The sequence below is a fragment of the Rhinolophus sinicus genome, chromosome 17, assembly GCF_057876585.1.
Source record: "Rhinolophus sinicus isolate RSI-liver-muscle chromosome 17, RSI-T2T, whole genome shotgun sequence".
NCBI classification, from domain to species: domain Eukaryota; kingdom Metazoa; phylum Chordata; class Mammalia; order Chiroptera; family Rhinolophidae; genus Rhinolophus; species Rhinolophus sinicus.
This window is the reverse complement of record NC_142517.1, coordinates 210,851,621-210,869,245: the sequence shown is the minus strand read 5'-3', so window position 1 is coordinate 210,869,245 and position 17,625 is coordinate 210,851,621. Positions and strand designations below refer to the sequence as shown.

The window sequence follows — 17,625 nt, the reverse complement described above, 5'->3', positions numbered from 1 at the left end:
GTGTCAGCATGCCCTCCTGGGAGGGGCGTCCCTTTCCCTCCCCCTGCTGTCTGGCCAGCCCAACTGGTCTTTCTCTTCCGCCTATGCCTTCTATCCCTGGTGGCCCTGGTGTTCTGTTCTGCCCCGCCCAATCTGGCTGGAGGCCAAGCCACAAACTGGCTGTTGAGCTGAGGAATTTAACTTGGTGTTCAGAAATCCCTGGTGGAATTTTCCATGGAGATAAGTGAGGGTGAAGGTTTCAGGCAGGGCAGGCAGCCATTCCTGCTTATCTCAAAGATCTGAGGAGATAAGAACATTCTGGAAGATCTGAACCTGAGAGTTTGAGCCTTCACTACAACTCTGCAAGGAAACCCCAAGGAGGAAGGGGATCCCCTTCTTGCCCACGGACCCCCAGAGCGGGGTCACCGGGCATGTCTACTGCAAAGGTGTAGTAACAGTCTGAGCCACATCAGGTGCTTTCCCAAAAAGCAAGGGGGCCATGGTCTGGGCACAGTGTTTGCTACAAGCCCCGATAACTGCTCCAAGAATCTCAGAAATGTTTCTGTGATGGTGGGTCAGCCTTTGGCCAGATGACTGCCCCCCGCCCTAGGAGGGAGATGGGTGGAAAGTTACAAAGGCGGGCGGATTTGGGTGGAAAGGAACCACAGACACAGCTGCAGACAATCCCATCACTGTCCGTATCCAGCTGAGAAGAAGAATCAGGTGGCGGGGGTGTTGCCGAGATTCTCCAGACACTGGGGGAGTGCTTAGACCAGAGAATCCCCACAAGCCCTCCCGGCTTCAAAATTCTGTAATTCTGCATTTCTTTCAAAAGGGACAGATGCATGTGTTAGAGGGGCAGTGACTTGCTGAGTCCCTGTGGGAGGACCCTGAATATTTCTGGAAGAGAACTGCCCAGATTAGGGGCTGGTCAGCGTAACCCTAAGACTGCAGAAGTGGTGAGCCCCACGCCCCCTGCGTATCTAAGTTCCAGCCTCCACAGTGCCCCTGGGCCTCTCAAGGTGGTGCTGGTGGGTGGGTCATCAGGTTGTTAGGGGTTGACTTGAGCGTGAGGCAGGGCTGGTGCGACCCGGCAGGGCGTGCCCTCCCTGTGTGTGCATTGGCTCAGGCACTGGGGTAGGCAGAATGCTAGGATGATTCCCCAGATCCTGGCTATGATGGCTCCACAGAGGCACACAATCAGGGTGGAGGGTGACAAAACTGGCAGAAGGCATTAGAGAAATACAATACCCCGCCCAGAGCTGGCATCCAGCCAGCACCCAGGCTTCTGACCCTGGACCAGCCCATCTGGCTGGCCTCTGGTTCCAGGTGCACGGCCCCAAAAGAGCTGGTTCCCGGCCGTCTGTGGAAGGAGTGAATTCGTTTGACTGAAACCCTTCCTTCTCTCCTGGGTTGCCTGTGTCGAGTGTGACAAAGGCCCTTACAGCTCTGAGGAAGGAGCAGGGAGATGTGCACCGAGATGCGTCCCTAACAGGACTGGGCCACTTGGCCGGTGTTGGATGACAGTGAACACCTGACAGGAGCCTGACTTCCGGCTGGGCGCCCAGGTCCTCCTGCAGCGCCTGCTCTGTGGTCCAGCCTCCCGCCCTGCCCCTGCCCCAGGTGACCACATGACCAGTAGACCTTGTCCTGGGAGCCTGGCAGCAGGAAGTGGCCTGACCTTGGGGCTGGGCCGACAGAGACTGCCGCTTCTACCTGTTTTCTGGGGGAGCACGGCTGCCACTCATTCAGCTGCGGCAGCCACACTGCCGCCTGTTGAGGGACGCTCACCTTGCCCTGGATCAGAAGGAGGGACACTGGGAGACAGGTAAACGATGACATGACGGGCTGTCAGGCTCCCTGGAAGTGACCAGGCCTGGCAGCACATGAGTCATTGTTGTTGAAACTTCTGTGCACTTGGCAGAGCGTCTGTGTGTGAGTCTTGTGTATTCACGTTTGTGTCTGTGAGTGTGTGTGTCACCTCCCCCCCCCCACACATATCATTGAAAAGCCACAGGGACGGGGAGAAGTTTATTCTACTGAGGATCAAAAAATAAGTGCCCTGTTTGGATCCTGAAGGTTTGGGAGTTCAGGTTTCCAGAAGGAGATTCCTGTTTAAATTTCAATTACAGCCCCTGCAGGTAAACCCCTGTTAGTGAGGGGGAGCCCTTCTAGTCACCAGATGCTCAGTTAATCCAGGTCAACTTCAGAGTAAACACCCGCACGCATGGTGACCTCAGTGACCTCGGTGTTCTTTACAGGCTTGGGGAGGGTCCCACGGCGAGGGAGGTGCTGCCAATGACCCTTCCCTGGAATGCACTCCCCTGAAGAGACTAGTTGGGATTTGCAGGCCTTTCTCTTTCCTTTGGTGAACAGGAGATGGGCTTGTAAGAAAAGGAAACGCCCCAATCAAGATGCCAGAGAGAGTGACTCTATTGGTCCTTCTCACAAGTATTGCATTCCTGAGAGCATGTTTGTGTTTAGAAAGACTTCAAAGAACCCCATCTTGATTAAAAGCTAGCAGCGGGGTCAGGCTGTACATTTTCAGTTTTCTCTCTGAATACGGGGCTCCAATCTCTGATTATTGAACCCTTGCAACCTATAATCACCCCAAAATTTAATACATGAAAATGCTTTCTGCGTCTGATTAATTACAGAGAAAAAAATTGAAACCAAATAAAAATCCAGTAAACAGGAAAATGGTTCAGCAAATTGGAATAGCTGTGGGAATGTGACACGTCATTGAACATATGTATGTTGAATTCATATATAACATATATATTAACGTGGGAAACTGCCTTTGATATATGTTGTTTTTCTAAAGGTCAGATATATAATTTTGTTAACACTGTGAGCTTAGGCTTTTTCCCCCCCCTTTTTCTGCCTCTCCCCACCCCCTCACATCCGGTTCCAGCCGTGGTTTCTCAGTCTAGTTGTGTAGGACACAGCTCCCTGGCCCATGCTGGTGTTATGAGCCTTGCGCTTCCCCCACCCGGCTGAAGCAGTCGGTTGCCAGTCGTGGGCTGGCCGCTCACAGCAGCTCAGGGCAGCTCTCACCAGCTACCAGCCACTCACGCTGGCCACCGGGCACACACGGCAGCCCACAGCAGCCCGCGGAGGAGCCAGGGCAGCACACCGCAGCCCAGCTCCAGGGAGAGCTGTTGTTCACAATCTCAGCTGTAGAGGGCGCAGCTCACTGGCCCATGTGGGAATTGAACTGGCGACCTCGGCGTTAGGAGCACGGCGCTCCAACCACCTCAGCCACCAGGCCAGCCTGGCTTGTTGGTTTTTAAGATTTAAAACACAGTAGAAGAAAGTACACAAAATACCATTCCTAGTTATATTAAGGACGTGGGATTATGAGCAATTCCATCATTTTCATATCTACAATGATGTGTTTATATTTATAGTAAAATAATATTTTTAAACAAAGAGATGTACCAAAGGAATAAGACACTGCCATGTGGTGCTATAGAAATGGTGGGTATATTCATTCATATTCCACCTGAATTTTGGTTAATGCACACATGTTTGGGGCTAAAGATTTTCTTGACTCAAGAAGAATTTTATTAATTGCAAGGAAAAATTAGCAAGGAAAACTTGAAGGAGTACCTTTAAATACTTGAGAATGCATTGCTGTAGGTGTGCTAGAACTTTCTATGGAAACTTACAGCACAAATCAATGGGACATAGGCTTCCAAGCAGGTGTCTTAAGTACTTCCAGCAGGAAACAAGGTATTAGCCTGGGGTAGCTCAGAAGGCCCGGAAATTCCATTCTTAGAAATGTTCCCTTTTTTCAGCTTTATTGAGATATAACTGACATACAACATTGTGTAAGTTTAAGGTTACGTGTAACATGTTGAGGCAAAATTTATATGAGGCAAAATGATAATTACCAGCATAGCAGCAGTTAACACGTCCATCCTGTTACATAGTTACTCTTTCTTTTGTGGTGAGAACATTTAAGAGTTATTCTCCCAGTAACTTCAGGTATATGATACAGTATTATTAGTTATAATCTCCATGCTGTACATTAGACTCCCCAGAAGTTATTAATCTTATAATAACTTTGACCGATATCTCCCCATTTCTCCCAGCCCCCAGCCCCTGGTAACCACCACTCTACTCTCTGTTTCTTTGAGTTCAGGGGACGAAAAAAAGTGATTTATAAGTTAGGACTTGCTACTGAGCTGATGGTTTTTTTGGTCAATGAATCCAGGCCTATGACCACACCTCTCCCGGGCAGGCAAGTGGCAGAGGCCATGCTAGTGCCTGGTGCATCCAGTGTGGACGTGCAGGCAACCTGTCCGGCCTTGAATCCTGCATCTTTGTCTTAGTAGAAAAGCTGCTGGGCCTCTCTGGAAGGTGGGGAAGGCCTCCGGAGGCTCCTTGCTCAGCTTCTGCAGGAGGCTCTGTGCAGCCCGAGCCACGCATCCCGAGCGTGCCCACCCATTAGGCTGGCTTAGCTCCACCCCCTCCCCTGAGTACCCCCACAAGGTGGCCTTAAAGTGAGTAACGCTTTGCTTTTCTTGGCCACTCAGAGCTGAGCCACACATAGAAGATGCTCTCAGTGCCGCTGGAGGCCCTTCGTTCTCCCTTTTTGCAGATTCCCCAGTTCACTGCTTGACAAGCTACTGGGGTGTGACTGGTGTGCACACAGCACGTCTGTGCAGTAAAGACTTCCGGATAAGCCATTCCTGCACGTGCTCGGGAGGTCTTTATTGGACACCTCTGGTGTGCTCAATGCCTCCTGCCCACCGAGGTGAGGAGGGACTGGAGACCCATGACAGGACTGGCTGCCTTGTGGTGGGTTTGGATATTTTTTTTTGGGGGGGAGTTTTTCTTTCTAGAATCTGTTCAGATAATAAATGAAGACAAATGATAACACTAGACTGCCACCGCTTTGCAGCCCCCTAATGAAATAGTGGATCTAGAATGGTCTTTCGTGGTCACCAACATTATTTGCCTCCTGGGGAAATGCCCACCACACTCAGGAAGCATTCTTGCTTAAAACAATAGCCTGTATCTGATCAGATGTCTGTTCTGAACCACAAGCGATAGAAAATACAGCGTGTGCCGGGATGTAGTCAATGACAACTTAGGATGCAATCAGTGAAACCCAGACTAGAAACGACAGGACGCTCTGATTTCTTCAACAAAGATTGCAAAGAAAAATAGAACATGTGTGTGTGTGTGTGTGTGTGTGTGTGTGTGTGTGTGTGTGTGTGTGTACTGAGATTTGCACATGAAATAATAGGATGTCTGGGAGTTGCTTCCAACTAACGTTTGGTGGTGGGGATTGGGGGATGTGGGGGAAAGGACCGGCTATAGCGGGGTGTTGTGGGAGTGGGCGATGGACGCGGAGGCACACAGATCTCCATTCCCTCTCTTGTGCTCTGGGCCTGCAATTTTCTATAGTGAACGTATATGCAGGGTTTGCCCAAACTTATTCTGATCCACGGCTGTCTTTCTCCAGGGCATATCACTGTGGGTTCTGTAGCTCTAGATACCATGGGAAGGCTAGAAACAGAAATTCTTGCAATTCTAAAAAGATTGCAATGACCAATCTTTTTAGGCAGGTATTTTTTTTTTTTTTAAAGTGCCAACTGTAATCCATGAACCAAAACCAGAGAGTACTTTACGTCCCAGGTGTTTCAGGTGCTTTTTGGAATAAGTAATAGGTTTCTAAAAAGTGAGAATTAAGGGATGACTGGTCAGCTCAGTTGGTTAGAGAGCGATGCTCGTAACGCCAGGGTTGTCGGTTTGATCCCCGCATGGGCCAGTGTGAGCTGCGCCCTCCACAACTAGACTGAAACAACTATTTGACTTGGAGCTGATGGGTCCTGGAAAAACACACTTAAATAAATAAAAGTTTTTTTAAAAAAAGTGAGAATTAGTGCAGTGAGGAGAATCAGCCAATGTGGTAAGCAGTCTGCCCTTGGTGCTTTTCGGGGTGTGCAATGACCCCGTTTATCGTGCAATGACCCCTGCCGGGCACCGACACACCTCCCATGCACAGCTAAGGTTATTTGGTGGCAGACATTCTCCATCCTTCAGACGCTGTGTGTCTCTGCAGGGCATGGCGCAAGCCAATGGGGCCCCCCAGCCCGGGGCTGCCCCAAGCCAGCTCTGCGTGTTCAAACTGGTCCTCCTGGGAAGTGGCTCTGTGGGCAAGTCCAGCCTGGCTCTGCGGTTCGTGAAGGACGACTTCAAGAGTATCCTGCCGACGGTGGGATGTAAGTGATGAGGCAGGAGCGTTAGCCTCCTAGTGGAGAGGCCAGGGCGATGACCCGGGATGGGGGTGTGGGGAGGGAGTGGCGAGAGGGCACTCGATGGTGCCAGCTGGCCAGGAGGGAGGAGGTGTCAGGCAGATACATGGAATCCAGAGCTCAGCCAAGTCCGCAGGGTGGAGATTCAGGCTCAGGGTTTGGGTTCCCACAGGGTTAGGTGTGTGAGGGATGGTGCAGTGGAGGGGTAACCTGGAAGAAGCGCCCCCAGGCTCTGCCGCTCAGCCACCTGGACAAGCTGGCCTACGAGCTGCTCCCTTTCTTCCTGGACTCGGTTTACCAGCCTGGCCTGGATGGGGTGGGGGGCAGTAGGGAGGGCAGACCTTCTAGCTAATTTCTTAAAGACGCTATCACTGCATGGCTCTCAGAGGTAAAGGTCCGTGGAGCATCCGCTGGGCTGTCACCTCCTTCACAGCCCACCTGGGGGTGAAAACCCCTGTTTTCCACCTGAAGCCGGGACACTCAGCAGGTTCTTTATGCCACTTCCCCTGGGAGGTGGCTGGTGCGGTGGGAAGACACCTCACTTGGAATCAGCGCTTTGCTTTCAAATTTGAACTCACCATGATAAGCTGTCTGTTTCTCTGAGTCCACTCACTCGTTCATTCATTCATTCATTCATTCACTCACTCATTTAGTGAGTATCTGTGGGGCTGGCCTGGTCCCAGGCCTGCATTAGGCTGGAGGATTCTAAAGTGAGCTAAACAGCTGCCCCTCCCCCAACCTCTCCCCCACCCCCAGCCCCAGGCCTATCTTCCCCTCTGAAGGAAAGAACCAGGGAAGAACCGGTTCCTCAGTCAGGACTTTGCCTCTGCCCTGGGGTGGGGCTCTGAGCCTTTGTCCCCACTCTAGTGTCCCTGGGACAGTGGGTCGGAGGGTATGGAGGCAGAGAACAGCCAGATTAGGTCAGCGCAGTGGCTCCCTACTTCTAGCTGAGTTCAGCACTCCTTTATTCAATCAACAACCCACCCATGGGCCAGCACTGATTTACTGAGCACCTACTATGTGCCAGCAATCATGCTGTGTGTTGGGGATGTAGAAGCGAGTCCTTTGCTTTTAGGAGCTAAATCCCCTGTGGGAATGATGGTCCCCACTTATGTTTCAGGGTCTGCTTCACACGCCTCATACACCCCGTGACACTGCAACCTTTAGCGGTAGATGTTATAACTATTACATTACTATAAAATCAACCAAGAAAATTATTTATCTATTGTATTTGTTAATACTACATTACCATAATATATTTTAATTATGTGCTATTATAATGATACGATTATGTGTTATTATAGTATCGTATAGTGGACATCCCACTTCTCAGAGGAGGAAATGGAACATAGTCATTCCTTTGTGGGAAGTAGTCTGTGCTGTACACGGTCCCTTTGAAGGCACACACTTCCGTCTTCTTCACGCTCGGAGTTCCTCCTGTTCACGGAGTGTGAGCAGAGGGGCAAAGCCACAGGGCCACAGGACACTCACCTCCTCCTGGGGTGGAGGGGTAGCTGGTCTGCAGCAGCGCTCGGTAACTATGAGCTGAACAAATGGACAGCCACGGGTAGCGGCTTATGCTCATGTCTCTATGTGCTCATCTGTGAAATGGGATGTCTCAGTGCTGTCAACTGGAAAAGGAAACACCAGAAGCTAGGGCTGCTGGTGGGAGGAGGCAAACCTGAGTTTTATGCCCAGGTGTGACCTGTCAGTGGAAAGCTTTAAGATGTAGCAAAATCAAATTCAGAAATGTGATTTGATGTGATAGAAAACAGACAAAGGATGGGGAGCAAAGGCTGACATCCCCAGACAGAGTTGGGAGAGCAGAGGGCAGCCACACAGACATAGGGAGCTCCACGTGCCAGACTCCACCTGTCTGTCCACTCTTTTCTCATGGGTTTGATGGCCACCCTGGGAAGAGGGCACTGTTGGCTCATGGCAGAGGAGGAAACCGAGACTGGAAGGTTTAAGCTGACAGAGTCCGTGAGCGGGGGCACCTGCTGTGGTAAGTGTCCCGTTCACTCCTGACCGAGAGCCCGTACAAGCCAGGAGCCATTAGCCCTACTGCTGAGATAGAAGCTGCAGCTTTGTTTGACCCAGACTCAGTCTGCTCGTGTTGCCAGGACAACACCACAGATGGGGTGCCTTACGCAGCAGAGATTGATTCTCACAGTTGTGAGGCTGGGAACCCGAGCTCAAGGTGCCGGCCGGGTAGGTGTCGTTCTGAGGCCTCTTCTCTTGGCTGTAGGTGGCCGTCACCTTGCTGTGTCCTCACATGGCCTCTTCTTTGTGCTTGCATGGAGGGAGGGAGGGAGGGGAAGGGGGCTCTCCGTGTCTCTTCTCACAAGGGCAGTAATCCCCACCCTCAGGACCTCATATAATTCTCATCACCTCCTGAAGGCCCCCCAATACCTTCACATTGGGGCTTAAGACTTCAAATTATGAATTTTGGGGAGACATATTCAGTCCATCACATTGACAAAGTTCATCTGACTTCATGTTCATGGGCAAGCAGGAAAATGTGGGACATGCAGGCAGAGGACCGGGTGGGGCCTCTGTTTAACAGCCCCCGCAAACTAGAGTCTCGTGAGAGAGAATTGTGACCTTCCCTGCTCTGTGCTAAAATCCTCAGCCCTTAGCCTCTGCTGTGCACTGAATCGAGACCCCAGAAAGACATATCCACGTTCTAACCCCCAGTGCCTGTGAATGTGGTCTTATTTGGAAAAAGGGTCTTTGCAGATATTACGGGTGTTGAGATGAGATCGCCCTGGATTTCAGGTGGGCTCCGAATCCCACGAGTGGTGTTCTTATCAGGACAGTGGAGAGCACAGAGGGAAGGCCGTGTGAGCGTGGAGGCAGAGAGGAGGGGCACGTCCACAGCCCAGGAACACCGGCGGCTGCTGGCGACCACGGAGAGGCAGGGCGAGGGCTTCCTAAGGGAACCAACCTGACACCCTGATTTTGGACCTCTGGCTTTCAGAAAGGATACATTTCTTTTGTTTTAAGCTCCCCAGTTTGTGGTCTTTTCTTATGGCAGCCCCACGAGACTAACACGCGGGCCTTGCAGAGAAAGCTTTTATTTCAAACATGTGGCTCCGTTTGCTAGGATCTGCCTCAGGCTCCAGAGCCCACGCAGGGCCCGGGCTGGGCAGCGGCTCTGACTGAAGGCTCCGTCCTGCCAGCATCCTCCCTGTCCCTTGTCTAGTTCTGCCTGGGACACACCCCACACACTATGGGGGCAGGACCTCTTGGTGCTTTTAAACAACTGTTTTTAAATCATATCACTTTGGAAAGCGAAGATCAGGTTTTTGAGTTAGAGGCCTGAGAATTTATCTGCCCAGCCAAAGCCACTGTGACATCTACAAAGGGGCTGCAGCAATTCCTTGTCACATGTTGCTTTGTATGGAAACCACCATCTTCTGGAAGAGGCATTTGCTCAGCCTCCCTGACAGGGTGGCAGGAAGCTCAGCTGGTTTGCTGAGCCCAGGGCTGGTGCTGGGTAATGGATGAAGACGTCGTCCTCCAGATAAAGCTCCCTGTGGGCTTGTCTGTTTCAGGTGCCTTTTTCACAAAGGTGGTGGATGTGGGGACTGCATCTCTGAAGTTTGAGATCTGGGACACGGCGGGCCAGGAGAAGTACCACAGCGTCTGCCACCTCTACTTCCGGGGCGCCAATGCTGCTCTCTTGGTATATGACATCACCAGCAAGGTAAGGCTTACCTGGGGCCTGTCCCCACCCTCCTTTGCAAGGCACTTGCCTTCTGTTCTCCCGGGCACAGTGTCGTTGTCTTCTGAAGGCGTTGTGTGACTGGTCTGTCCGTGGTAAAATCACGGCAACTGGGAGGGAACACTTCAGTGAAAGTTGGTCACTTCCTCCGAGAAGCCCTCCCTGACAATCCCTCCTCCCCTCCTGCATGGTTGGTTTTGTCCTTCTCTGATCCTCCCAGAACGCCCCTCACAGAGCACCACCATCCATTGGTCCTGATTCCAGGAGTGCCTCTGAGTTGGTGAGGGGGGTATTACAGAAACAGGACATAGTCCCTGGGTGCACATTATGTACACAGAGTGTCATCTGGGCTGAGGTTAAATGCAAGTGAGCAGACACTTAGAACAGGAGAAGGGAAGGGTGAGATTCTGTGGGAGTTGATGGGAAGGGCACAAAACCCAGCCCTAGAGCAGGGCATCTTACTGCAGGAAGGCTCTAGCTGAGTCCTGAAGGGAAAAGCACGGGTGAGCCCTGCTGAGTGGGGTGGGGCGGGGCGGGGCAGGGCAGGGCAGGGCGGGGAGGTGGCCACGGGCAGGTGAGCAGGAAGGGAGGGCATTCTGGGCTAGAGAGCAGTGAGTGGGAACTAGGGAGGGCTGGGCCCTGCCACACTGAAAGCAGTCCAGCTTGGTCAGCTTTGCTGCAGGGAGGGAAAAGGGTCACGTGGGGCCTAGGGCAGGGGCTCAGGGCACGGGCCCCACTACCTCGTCTGTGGGTTACTGCAGTTAGGATCTGGGTTTGGGGTGACAGCCATGCCCTCAAAGTCTCCTGCACAGAGAGGTACTTGAGGGCATCCAGGAGTGGGGGCTGCAGGAGCTCGAGGTGTGACCTGAACTCCCCAGCCTCCAGCCTCCCAGGCCCTGTTGGTGGGGAAGGAGCTGTCCTGTGGCCCAGAACAGCACAAACTGGAAAAAGATCCGCTGCCCCTTCTCAAGGGACAGAATAGCCCCTGGGGGTGGGGGGGCTGTCTGTCGTATGGCCAATAGGATCATACACCACTTTCCATAATGTGGCCATCGGCACCTGCTTTTTCTTTTTTGGACTAGCTGATGAAGACCGCCTGTAAGTTTTGCCTGAGGTTCTTTTCGTTTTTAGGATTCCTTCTGCAGGGCTCAGCAGTGGCTCAAGGACCTGGAGAAAGAGTTCCTCCCCGGGGAAGTTGTGGTGATGCTGGTCGGCAACAAGGTGGACCTCGGGGAGAAGCGGGAGGTCACGTTTGAGGTAGGACTGGAGATGGGTCATTAGGTCCCCGGGAGGAAAGGGAAGCAGCCCCGAAACACATGTGCCCACACTCGTGCACACCCACCCCACCCACACACGTACCTGCACATGTGCATGCCCACCCCACCCATATGTGCCCGCACACATGCACACACACCCCACCAACACACATGCCCGCACACGTGCACACACACCCCACCCACACATGTGCCGGCACATGTGCACGCCCACCCCACCCATATGTGCCCACACACGTGCACACCCACCCCACCATCACACGTGCCGGCACACGTGCACGCCCCCCCACACATGCCAGCACACGTGCACACCCACCCCACCCATATGTGCCGGCACACGTGCACGCCCCCCCCACATGCCAGCACACGTGCACACACACCCCACCCACACATGCGTGCACACATCACACACGTGCACACCCCCCACCCACACACGCGTGCACACATCACACACGTGCACACACACATGCACACTTATACCCGTACTCTGTACTTTTGTTCTCTTTGGGGCAAAGGCTTCTGGTCTTTCCTGGGAAGGTCAGACCTAGAGATGGTCGTTCCCAGGTGTGGGGAGTGGTGAGCACACCCAGGCCAGCCTCCCGAGCGTGCAGAGCCTCCAGCCCACGTCACGCAGGGAACGGGGGCCTGGCCAGGTTCCCCTGGGTCACGAGGAAGACACGACCCTTCTCACTTCCATCCTACTCTGAGTAATGGGTTTTTAGATCTTTTTCCTTGTGTTCAATACATTATTGGAGAAGGGGCAAATGAATAAATCCAAATTTCTCTGCTAGGAACTGAGCAAGGATAGAAAATCAAAAAAGCTGTAGTTATTCTGTAAAAGGACCCATGGAGTGGGGGGTGGGGAGTAAGTGCTGCATGGAGGGGCGTGCAAGGTGCTGTGAGAGCCAGAGTGGGAGCAGGGCTCTAGTGGGTGTGTGCATGTGTGTAGGAGGTGTGCCTGTCTGTGTGTGTGTCTGTGTGTGTAGGTGGAGTGTGTGTGTGTCTGTGTGCAGGAGGAGTGTGTGTACAGGTGCTGTGTGCAGGAGGAGAGGAGTGTGTGTACAGGTGCGTGTGTGTAGGAGATGCGTGTACAGGTGTGTGTGCAGGAGGAACACGTGTGGGTGGATGGTAGCCAAGGTTGTGGGGGGGGTGCGGCAGGCAGAGGGAGCAGAGGGTGCAGGGCTCCAGGCGGGCTCCCTGAGGAAAGGGAGGAGTAGGAGCAGGCCTGAAGGAGGAGGCCATGCTGAGAAGGTGGCGGGTGCAGAGGCAGAGGTTCCCATGTGTGGCCTGACCATGGGGACCCTTATTCTGAAGGCAACAGCGAGTCAGTCCCTGGAGGGTTTTGGGTCCCTGGGTTGGGGACTGACGGGGGCGTCTAGAAAGAGCATTACGAGCAAGGTCAGACTGAGCTGGGCCTGGGCTGTAGACCCCACAGGTCCCCTGGGCCCAGGATACCAGTTTGGCTCCTTCATCCTGAGTCCCCACTAAGCATGGCTGGGCCCCAATGACCAGGGGACAGCATGCTACAGACACTGGCATCTGGCCCTGGGGAGCCCGCAGGGGCCTGGGCTGCAGTGAAGGCAAGCTGACCTGCAGCCAGTGCATTTCTTAAATTAATTTTTTGGCTTCTCGTTTAAAACATCATTTCAGAATTACAAAATGTGTTGCAAAAACAGTACTGCAAGTTCCATGGTCCCCTTATCGCAGCTTTCCCAAACGTTAGCATCTTACGTAACCACAGGACAACGGTCAGATCAGGAGCCGGATGTTCAAATGGTACCCGCAGCTGCATCACAGACCTTGTGCAGACGTTACCAGCTTTCCCACTGATGCCCTTTTCCTACTCCAGGAGACTCTGCTCTGGGATTTGGCCATCGAGAGAGAGCGCCTTCAAGCTAGCGCCTTCCTTTCACGCCCTTTCCACCTGCCCTGTTGTTCTCTGAGCTCTTGCTTCCTTTCTGTGTTCCCAAGTTGTTCCAGGCTGACCTTGTCCTTCTCTGCCTCAGCCCTGGAAGCAGCCTTCCCCCCATGGTTCCTTTGATTGGAGAATGAGTCTAGAAGTCAAGGTCTGTGCACTGGACGAGCTCATTCCACTGGGGTGCGACGACGTGGACCCCATCCTGGGGGTCCTCAAGAATTAATGGGCAGGGAGAGGGCAGGGGGTCTGCAGGTAAGCAGTTAGAGGCCCACTGGACCTGAGAACAAACCCTTAAAGTGACCGCACCTGAACCTGCAAGCTGGTGGGGCAAAGGGGGATATTTGGGTGTCATTCATGTGACCCAGATAGACCACTTGAAGTCACCAACTCTTCCCACGATACCAGGTCACCTTGTCCTTTAAAATACAAATAATGATGTCCATATCTCATGCAAGATGGGAAACCCAGTGGCTAACCTGGGACTCGCAGGTATTTGCGTATCCCTCTGACTCTGATGTTCACTGCAGAATTCTCCATCTCACTCACGCTTGTTTCTGTGGCTGTTCTCATCTCTCCCCATCATGCAACCCAAACAGGTGACTAGCTCCTTGGTTCCACCAGCCACCCGGCCCTGGCAGGCTGTGTGGACAAAGCCCTTAGTCTAAATGTTTGGAGGAGGAACCCTCAGTAGCCCAGCCCAGAAAACAACTTAAGATGGAGGATTAGACACCTCTGTGCGGAAAGCCCCTGGCTCCTGCCCCTCCCTCCAATGCACTCCCCTCCACCCCCCAGGCCCAGCCTTCCTTGAGACCCCTTCTTGACTCTGACTCTGGCCTTCCCGAGCCCCCCCCCCCAGCCTACCCCCCCCCCCCCCCCCCCGCAGAGCAGCCAGCTCTCCTCGGCCACCTTGAAGCCCCACCCCCCTACCGGGGCTGCATCTCTCACCAGTTCCCTCAAAGTGATCCAGTTCTCCAGCTGGTCTCCCTTCCCGGCTCAGTAACTGGGAGGCACCTCTGCAGATTTCCCCTTTGCCGTCTGAGTGTGTCATACCCTCCTGAGAGGTGCACACAGAGTCCCCAGCGGCTGCGGTCGGTCTGTCTTCAACAGCGTCTCCCCTCCCTACTACATGCAGGACAGGGAGCACGTAGGCGGCTGCAGAAAAGTGGCCGGTGGGGCGTTCCCCGGAGAGAGGGAAACCTGCTTTCCTGGAGGCCATCTGGAAGGCAGGAAGATTTCAGAGGGATTTGGGGGGAGGGCAAAGCGAATACAGGGAGACAGCAGCAGTGTGAGCCCCTGAGGGGGGCTGGGGGCCCCCATGGCGGTGCCGTCATTGGAAATGGCGGCCAGTAGGAGGAGATGGAGGTTTGCAAACTAATCGGCCATCAGAGCACGGCCCCTGAGCGCTGCTAGGTGGGGCAGTCCGCTCAGCGTCTGCAGGAGACTCAGGAATGAGGGGTGCTCAGTGCGATGCGGGTGAGAGGAGGGGAAGTTGGGAGCCTCAGTGTTGGGGTGCTGGCTGAGACGCTCAATGGGGAAGAGCAGATTCTGTGGGCGGGGAGGGGGCGGGGACACCGCGAGGTGCATGCTGTGGGCGTGGCCACACGCCAGGCAGGACTCCACAGATTCTGAGGGTCACTGCTGGTCCTCCTCACTGTGTCCGGGAGGCTTGCGGGAGGGGTCTGCACCGACAGGCCCGCAGTCTTTGTTCACCTGACTCCTGGGCCACCGCTGGCTTTCCTGTGAGAATTTCTGCCTTCTGGGCCACGTGGTGCAGCCCTGGTGCCGTCCAGCTGGCCCATGCTTGACTTTCATCTCTCCGTGCAGGCCTGACCCGTGTGGGAGACTGAGGAGGGACCACCAGAAGAAGGGCCGGGGGGTTCCCGCCAGCAGCCTCTCCCCACTTCCCTCCCACGCTTCCCCCCTTCTCACTTGGTTTCTTTGTCTGAGTCTCAGCCTACAAGTGCTAGGGAGCCGTGGGGACGGGGAGGTTGTGTCAAGGACAGTGGCTTCAGACTCCGCTCTAGCAGGAGCTGGTCCCCTTGGCCCAGGAACACCAAGAAACTGCTCTCAGATAAGAAGGGCTAGAGAAGTTAGTTCTCCACAGGCTGCATCTGGTCAATTAGATCCCAAAAAAGCTGGAGACAAAACAAAACAAAACACCCAAAACCAAATGGTAACACTAGCCACGCATGACTATTGAAGTTGAAGGAAATTCAAGTTCAGATTCAAACTAAATGTTCTCAGGAAACTCTTCTTGTCCGTAACGTGGAGTTTTCGTGGCTGTTTCCCCAGGATGGGAAAGAATTTGCAGAGCGTCAGAACTTGCTGTTCATGGAAACCTCAGCCAAACTGAACCACCAGGTGACTGAGGCCTTCAGTGCCATCGGTGAGAGAGTGACGGCCCCACAGGAGAGCCGGGGGTGGGGAATCGTCACTGTCTCTGCTTTACTGGCTCTTCTTTTCTGGAGTCCTGGGACCCAACAGGAGGTCTCTAGGAGAGTCAGGGCCCCTGTTTCATGGCTCTGGGTGAATGACAGGGAGGGGTGGGGCCCCAGGGCTGCCCTGGGCAGGGGTGTGCTGGGCTGGGGGACTCCCGCGACCCCTAACAACCATCCTCCTGCTGTGTTCACAGCCCGAGAGCTGCTGCAGAGGGAAGAGAGGAAGGAGGGCCCGATGCCACCACAGGGAGATGCGCGACTGGCCCTGGGCCGGGGGCCCGCAGGGCAGGCCAAGTGCTGTGCCCACTAGAAGCAGCCACTCCCAGAGGGGCCGAGGGGAGGACACCCCCAGGCCCAGCCCCAGCTGGCCCTCAGGGTGAGCCACTGCCAGCTCTGTGTTGACATGACCTTAGTTCTGACTCACCATTGATGCTGGCTAGTCCCTGAGCCCTAAAGGTGCCCAGAAGCTGGCATCCCTCAGAATAGCTACTTCCCAAAGCCGGTGAGTGTCTCTCAGGACAGGATTGGTGTCAAATGGTTCCCAGAGGGTGTAGGCCCCACCTCCCAACTGCCAGACACAGACAGGCTGAACCCCAAATGCCCAGGCCAGGTGTGCCTGCCCCTGCCGGGCTTGTCCCCTTTGCGACCTCCAGACACAGAGGAATGAGAGGGGTCAGGGGGGGAACCGGGATCCAGATAATGCAGGAATCGGAACTTATACCTGGTATTGGGTAGGGCCCTACCTGCTCCTGGGAGTGCGGAGAGGAGGAAGCAGGCCCAGGTGGAGGTGGCAGGGCCAGGAAGAAATGGGGCTGGGCCCATGGCCACTGGGTCTCAGTGAAGTTGCCCCAGGGAGGGGCTGTCTGCCAGAGGGCTATGGGGGGCTGTGTCCTGGCTGTGAACTTGACGAAGCCACACTGGTGCCCAATGAATGTGAAGACTCAGCCTTTTAGCCAGAGGTGGAAGTTGTACCACTTATGTGTTTTTCTCCAAAAATTAAACTGCTTTCTTTCTATAACTTGGTCTTTGGTGAGTTTGCAAGGTGGGGGTTTGGTGTTGTCGCACATATTCTAGTGGGGCTCATGGGAGTAATAAGGAGGTGGGCCCACGTGGAGGCTGTGACGAAGGCAGGCAGGACACCTCATCATGCATTCACCTCACCACTGCCTTCACGGAGGCCAGGCGTCACTCTGGGAGGTGGGCCAGTGGCAGGGTGAGGAACGACGAAGGTGGCTATTTTTGGGGGGTTGATGTTAGTTTTCATCCTTGCCTCTGGGACAATGACGAGCAGGTCTGAAGTGCTAAATAAGACATTGTTACCGCCTAAAAAGGGTGGCTGCATCATATAGACAGTAAGGGTGGACGGAGGGGCAAATGGAGACCCCCATTCCTGCTGACCATGAACTTCTTGGCACCCACATGGCACAAGCACTTCTAGGGGCTTGTCCAATTTTCTCTCTGCCCTCGTCCACCCTGCCTGGGTACCTGGTTCCAGCCCCTAGGCCTGGGCCTTCAGGTGGGGCTCTGCAGGGGTCTGCCAGGACACGGAGGCCTGGCACTGGCTTGGGTCTCTGTCTGTGCGGTGACTTCTGCATGGCGGTGTCCCTGCCAGAGACCACAGCTCCCCTGAAGGAGCCTCCCTCGCAGGTTCTGGATGGTTGTCCTCACCTGTCAGGCCTGGGAGGCCCTGTGTCTCCCTGGATCCCACTGCTCCCCGGCAGGTGTTATCCTAATGAGAGGGAGGTGGGCCCCCGGTCGATCCAGCATCTGTTCTGGGGGGATGGAAACAGCCCAGGTGTCCCATGAGTCAGACTTTCCTGGTACTTATTCTAAAAGTCACTTCTTCTGTGACCTTTCTAGAAAAAAGCAGAGCAGACTTCACAAGGCCCTTTCTTGGCATGACCTTTGAGAAAAGCTAAGGGATAGATAAAGAAAATAATATAGCTTCCCAGTGGGCCTGCTACCTTGGTTTTCACTCACACTGTTTTACAGACAGTTTCATAGGTGAAACCTGACAACT

The 17,625-nt window shown here is 54.0% G+C and overlaps 1 protein-coding gene across 2 annotated transcripts; it reads left to right on the top strand.

Moving 5' to 3' along the window:
* The first annotated feature begins 1,346 nt into the window (after positions 1 to 1,346).
* On the top strand, positions 1,347 to 16,615 carry RAB17 (RAB17, member RAS oncogene family). Of its 2 annotated transcripts, none has more exons than XM_088793819.1 (6): positions 1,347 to 1,807; positions 6,056 to 6,215; positions 9,806 to 9,957; positions 11,107 to 11,232; positions 15,460 to 15,528; positions 15,800 to 16,346. In XM_088793819.1, the coding sequence occupies exons 2-6, from the start codon at positions 6,059 to 6,061 to the stop codon at positions 15,983 to 15,985; spliced, it is 690 nt and encodes a 229-aa protein (XP_088649945.1). In that variant the 5' UTR covers positions 1,347 to 1,807; positions 6,056 to 6,058; the 3' UTR covers positions 15,986 to 16,346. The 2 variants fall into 2 exon arrangements, with proteins under 2 accessions (XP_088649945.1, XP_088649946.1); XM_088793820.1 differs by having other exon boundaries at positions 1,372 to 1,807; positions 15,460 to 15,553; positions 15,800 to 16,615.
* Positions 16,616 to 17,625: the final 1,010 nt, after the last annotated feature.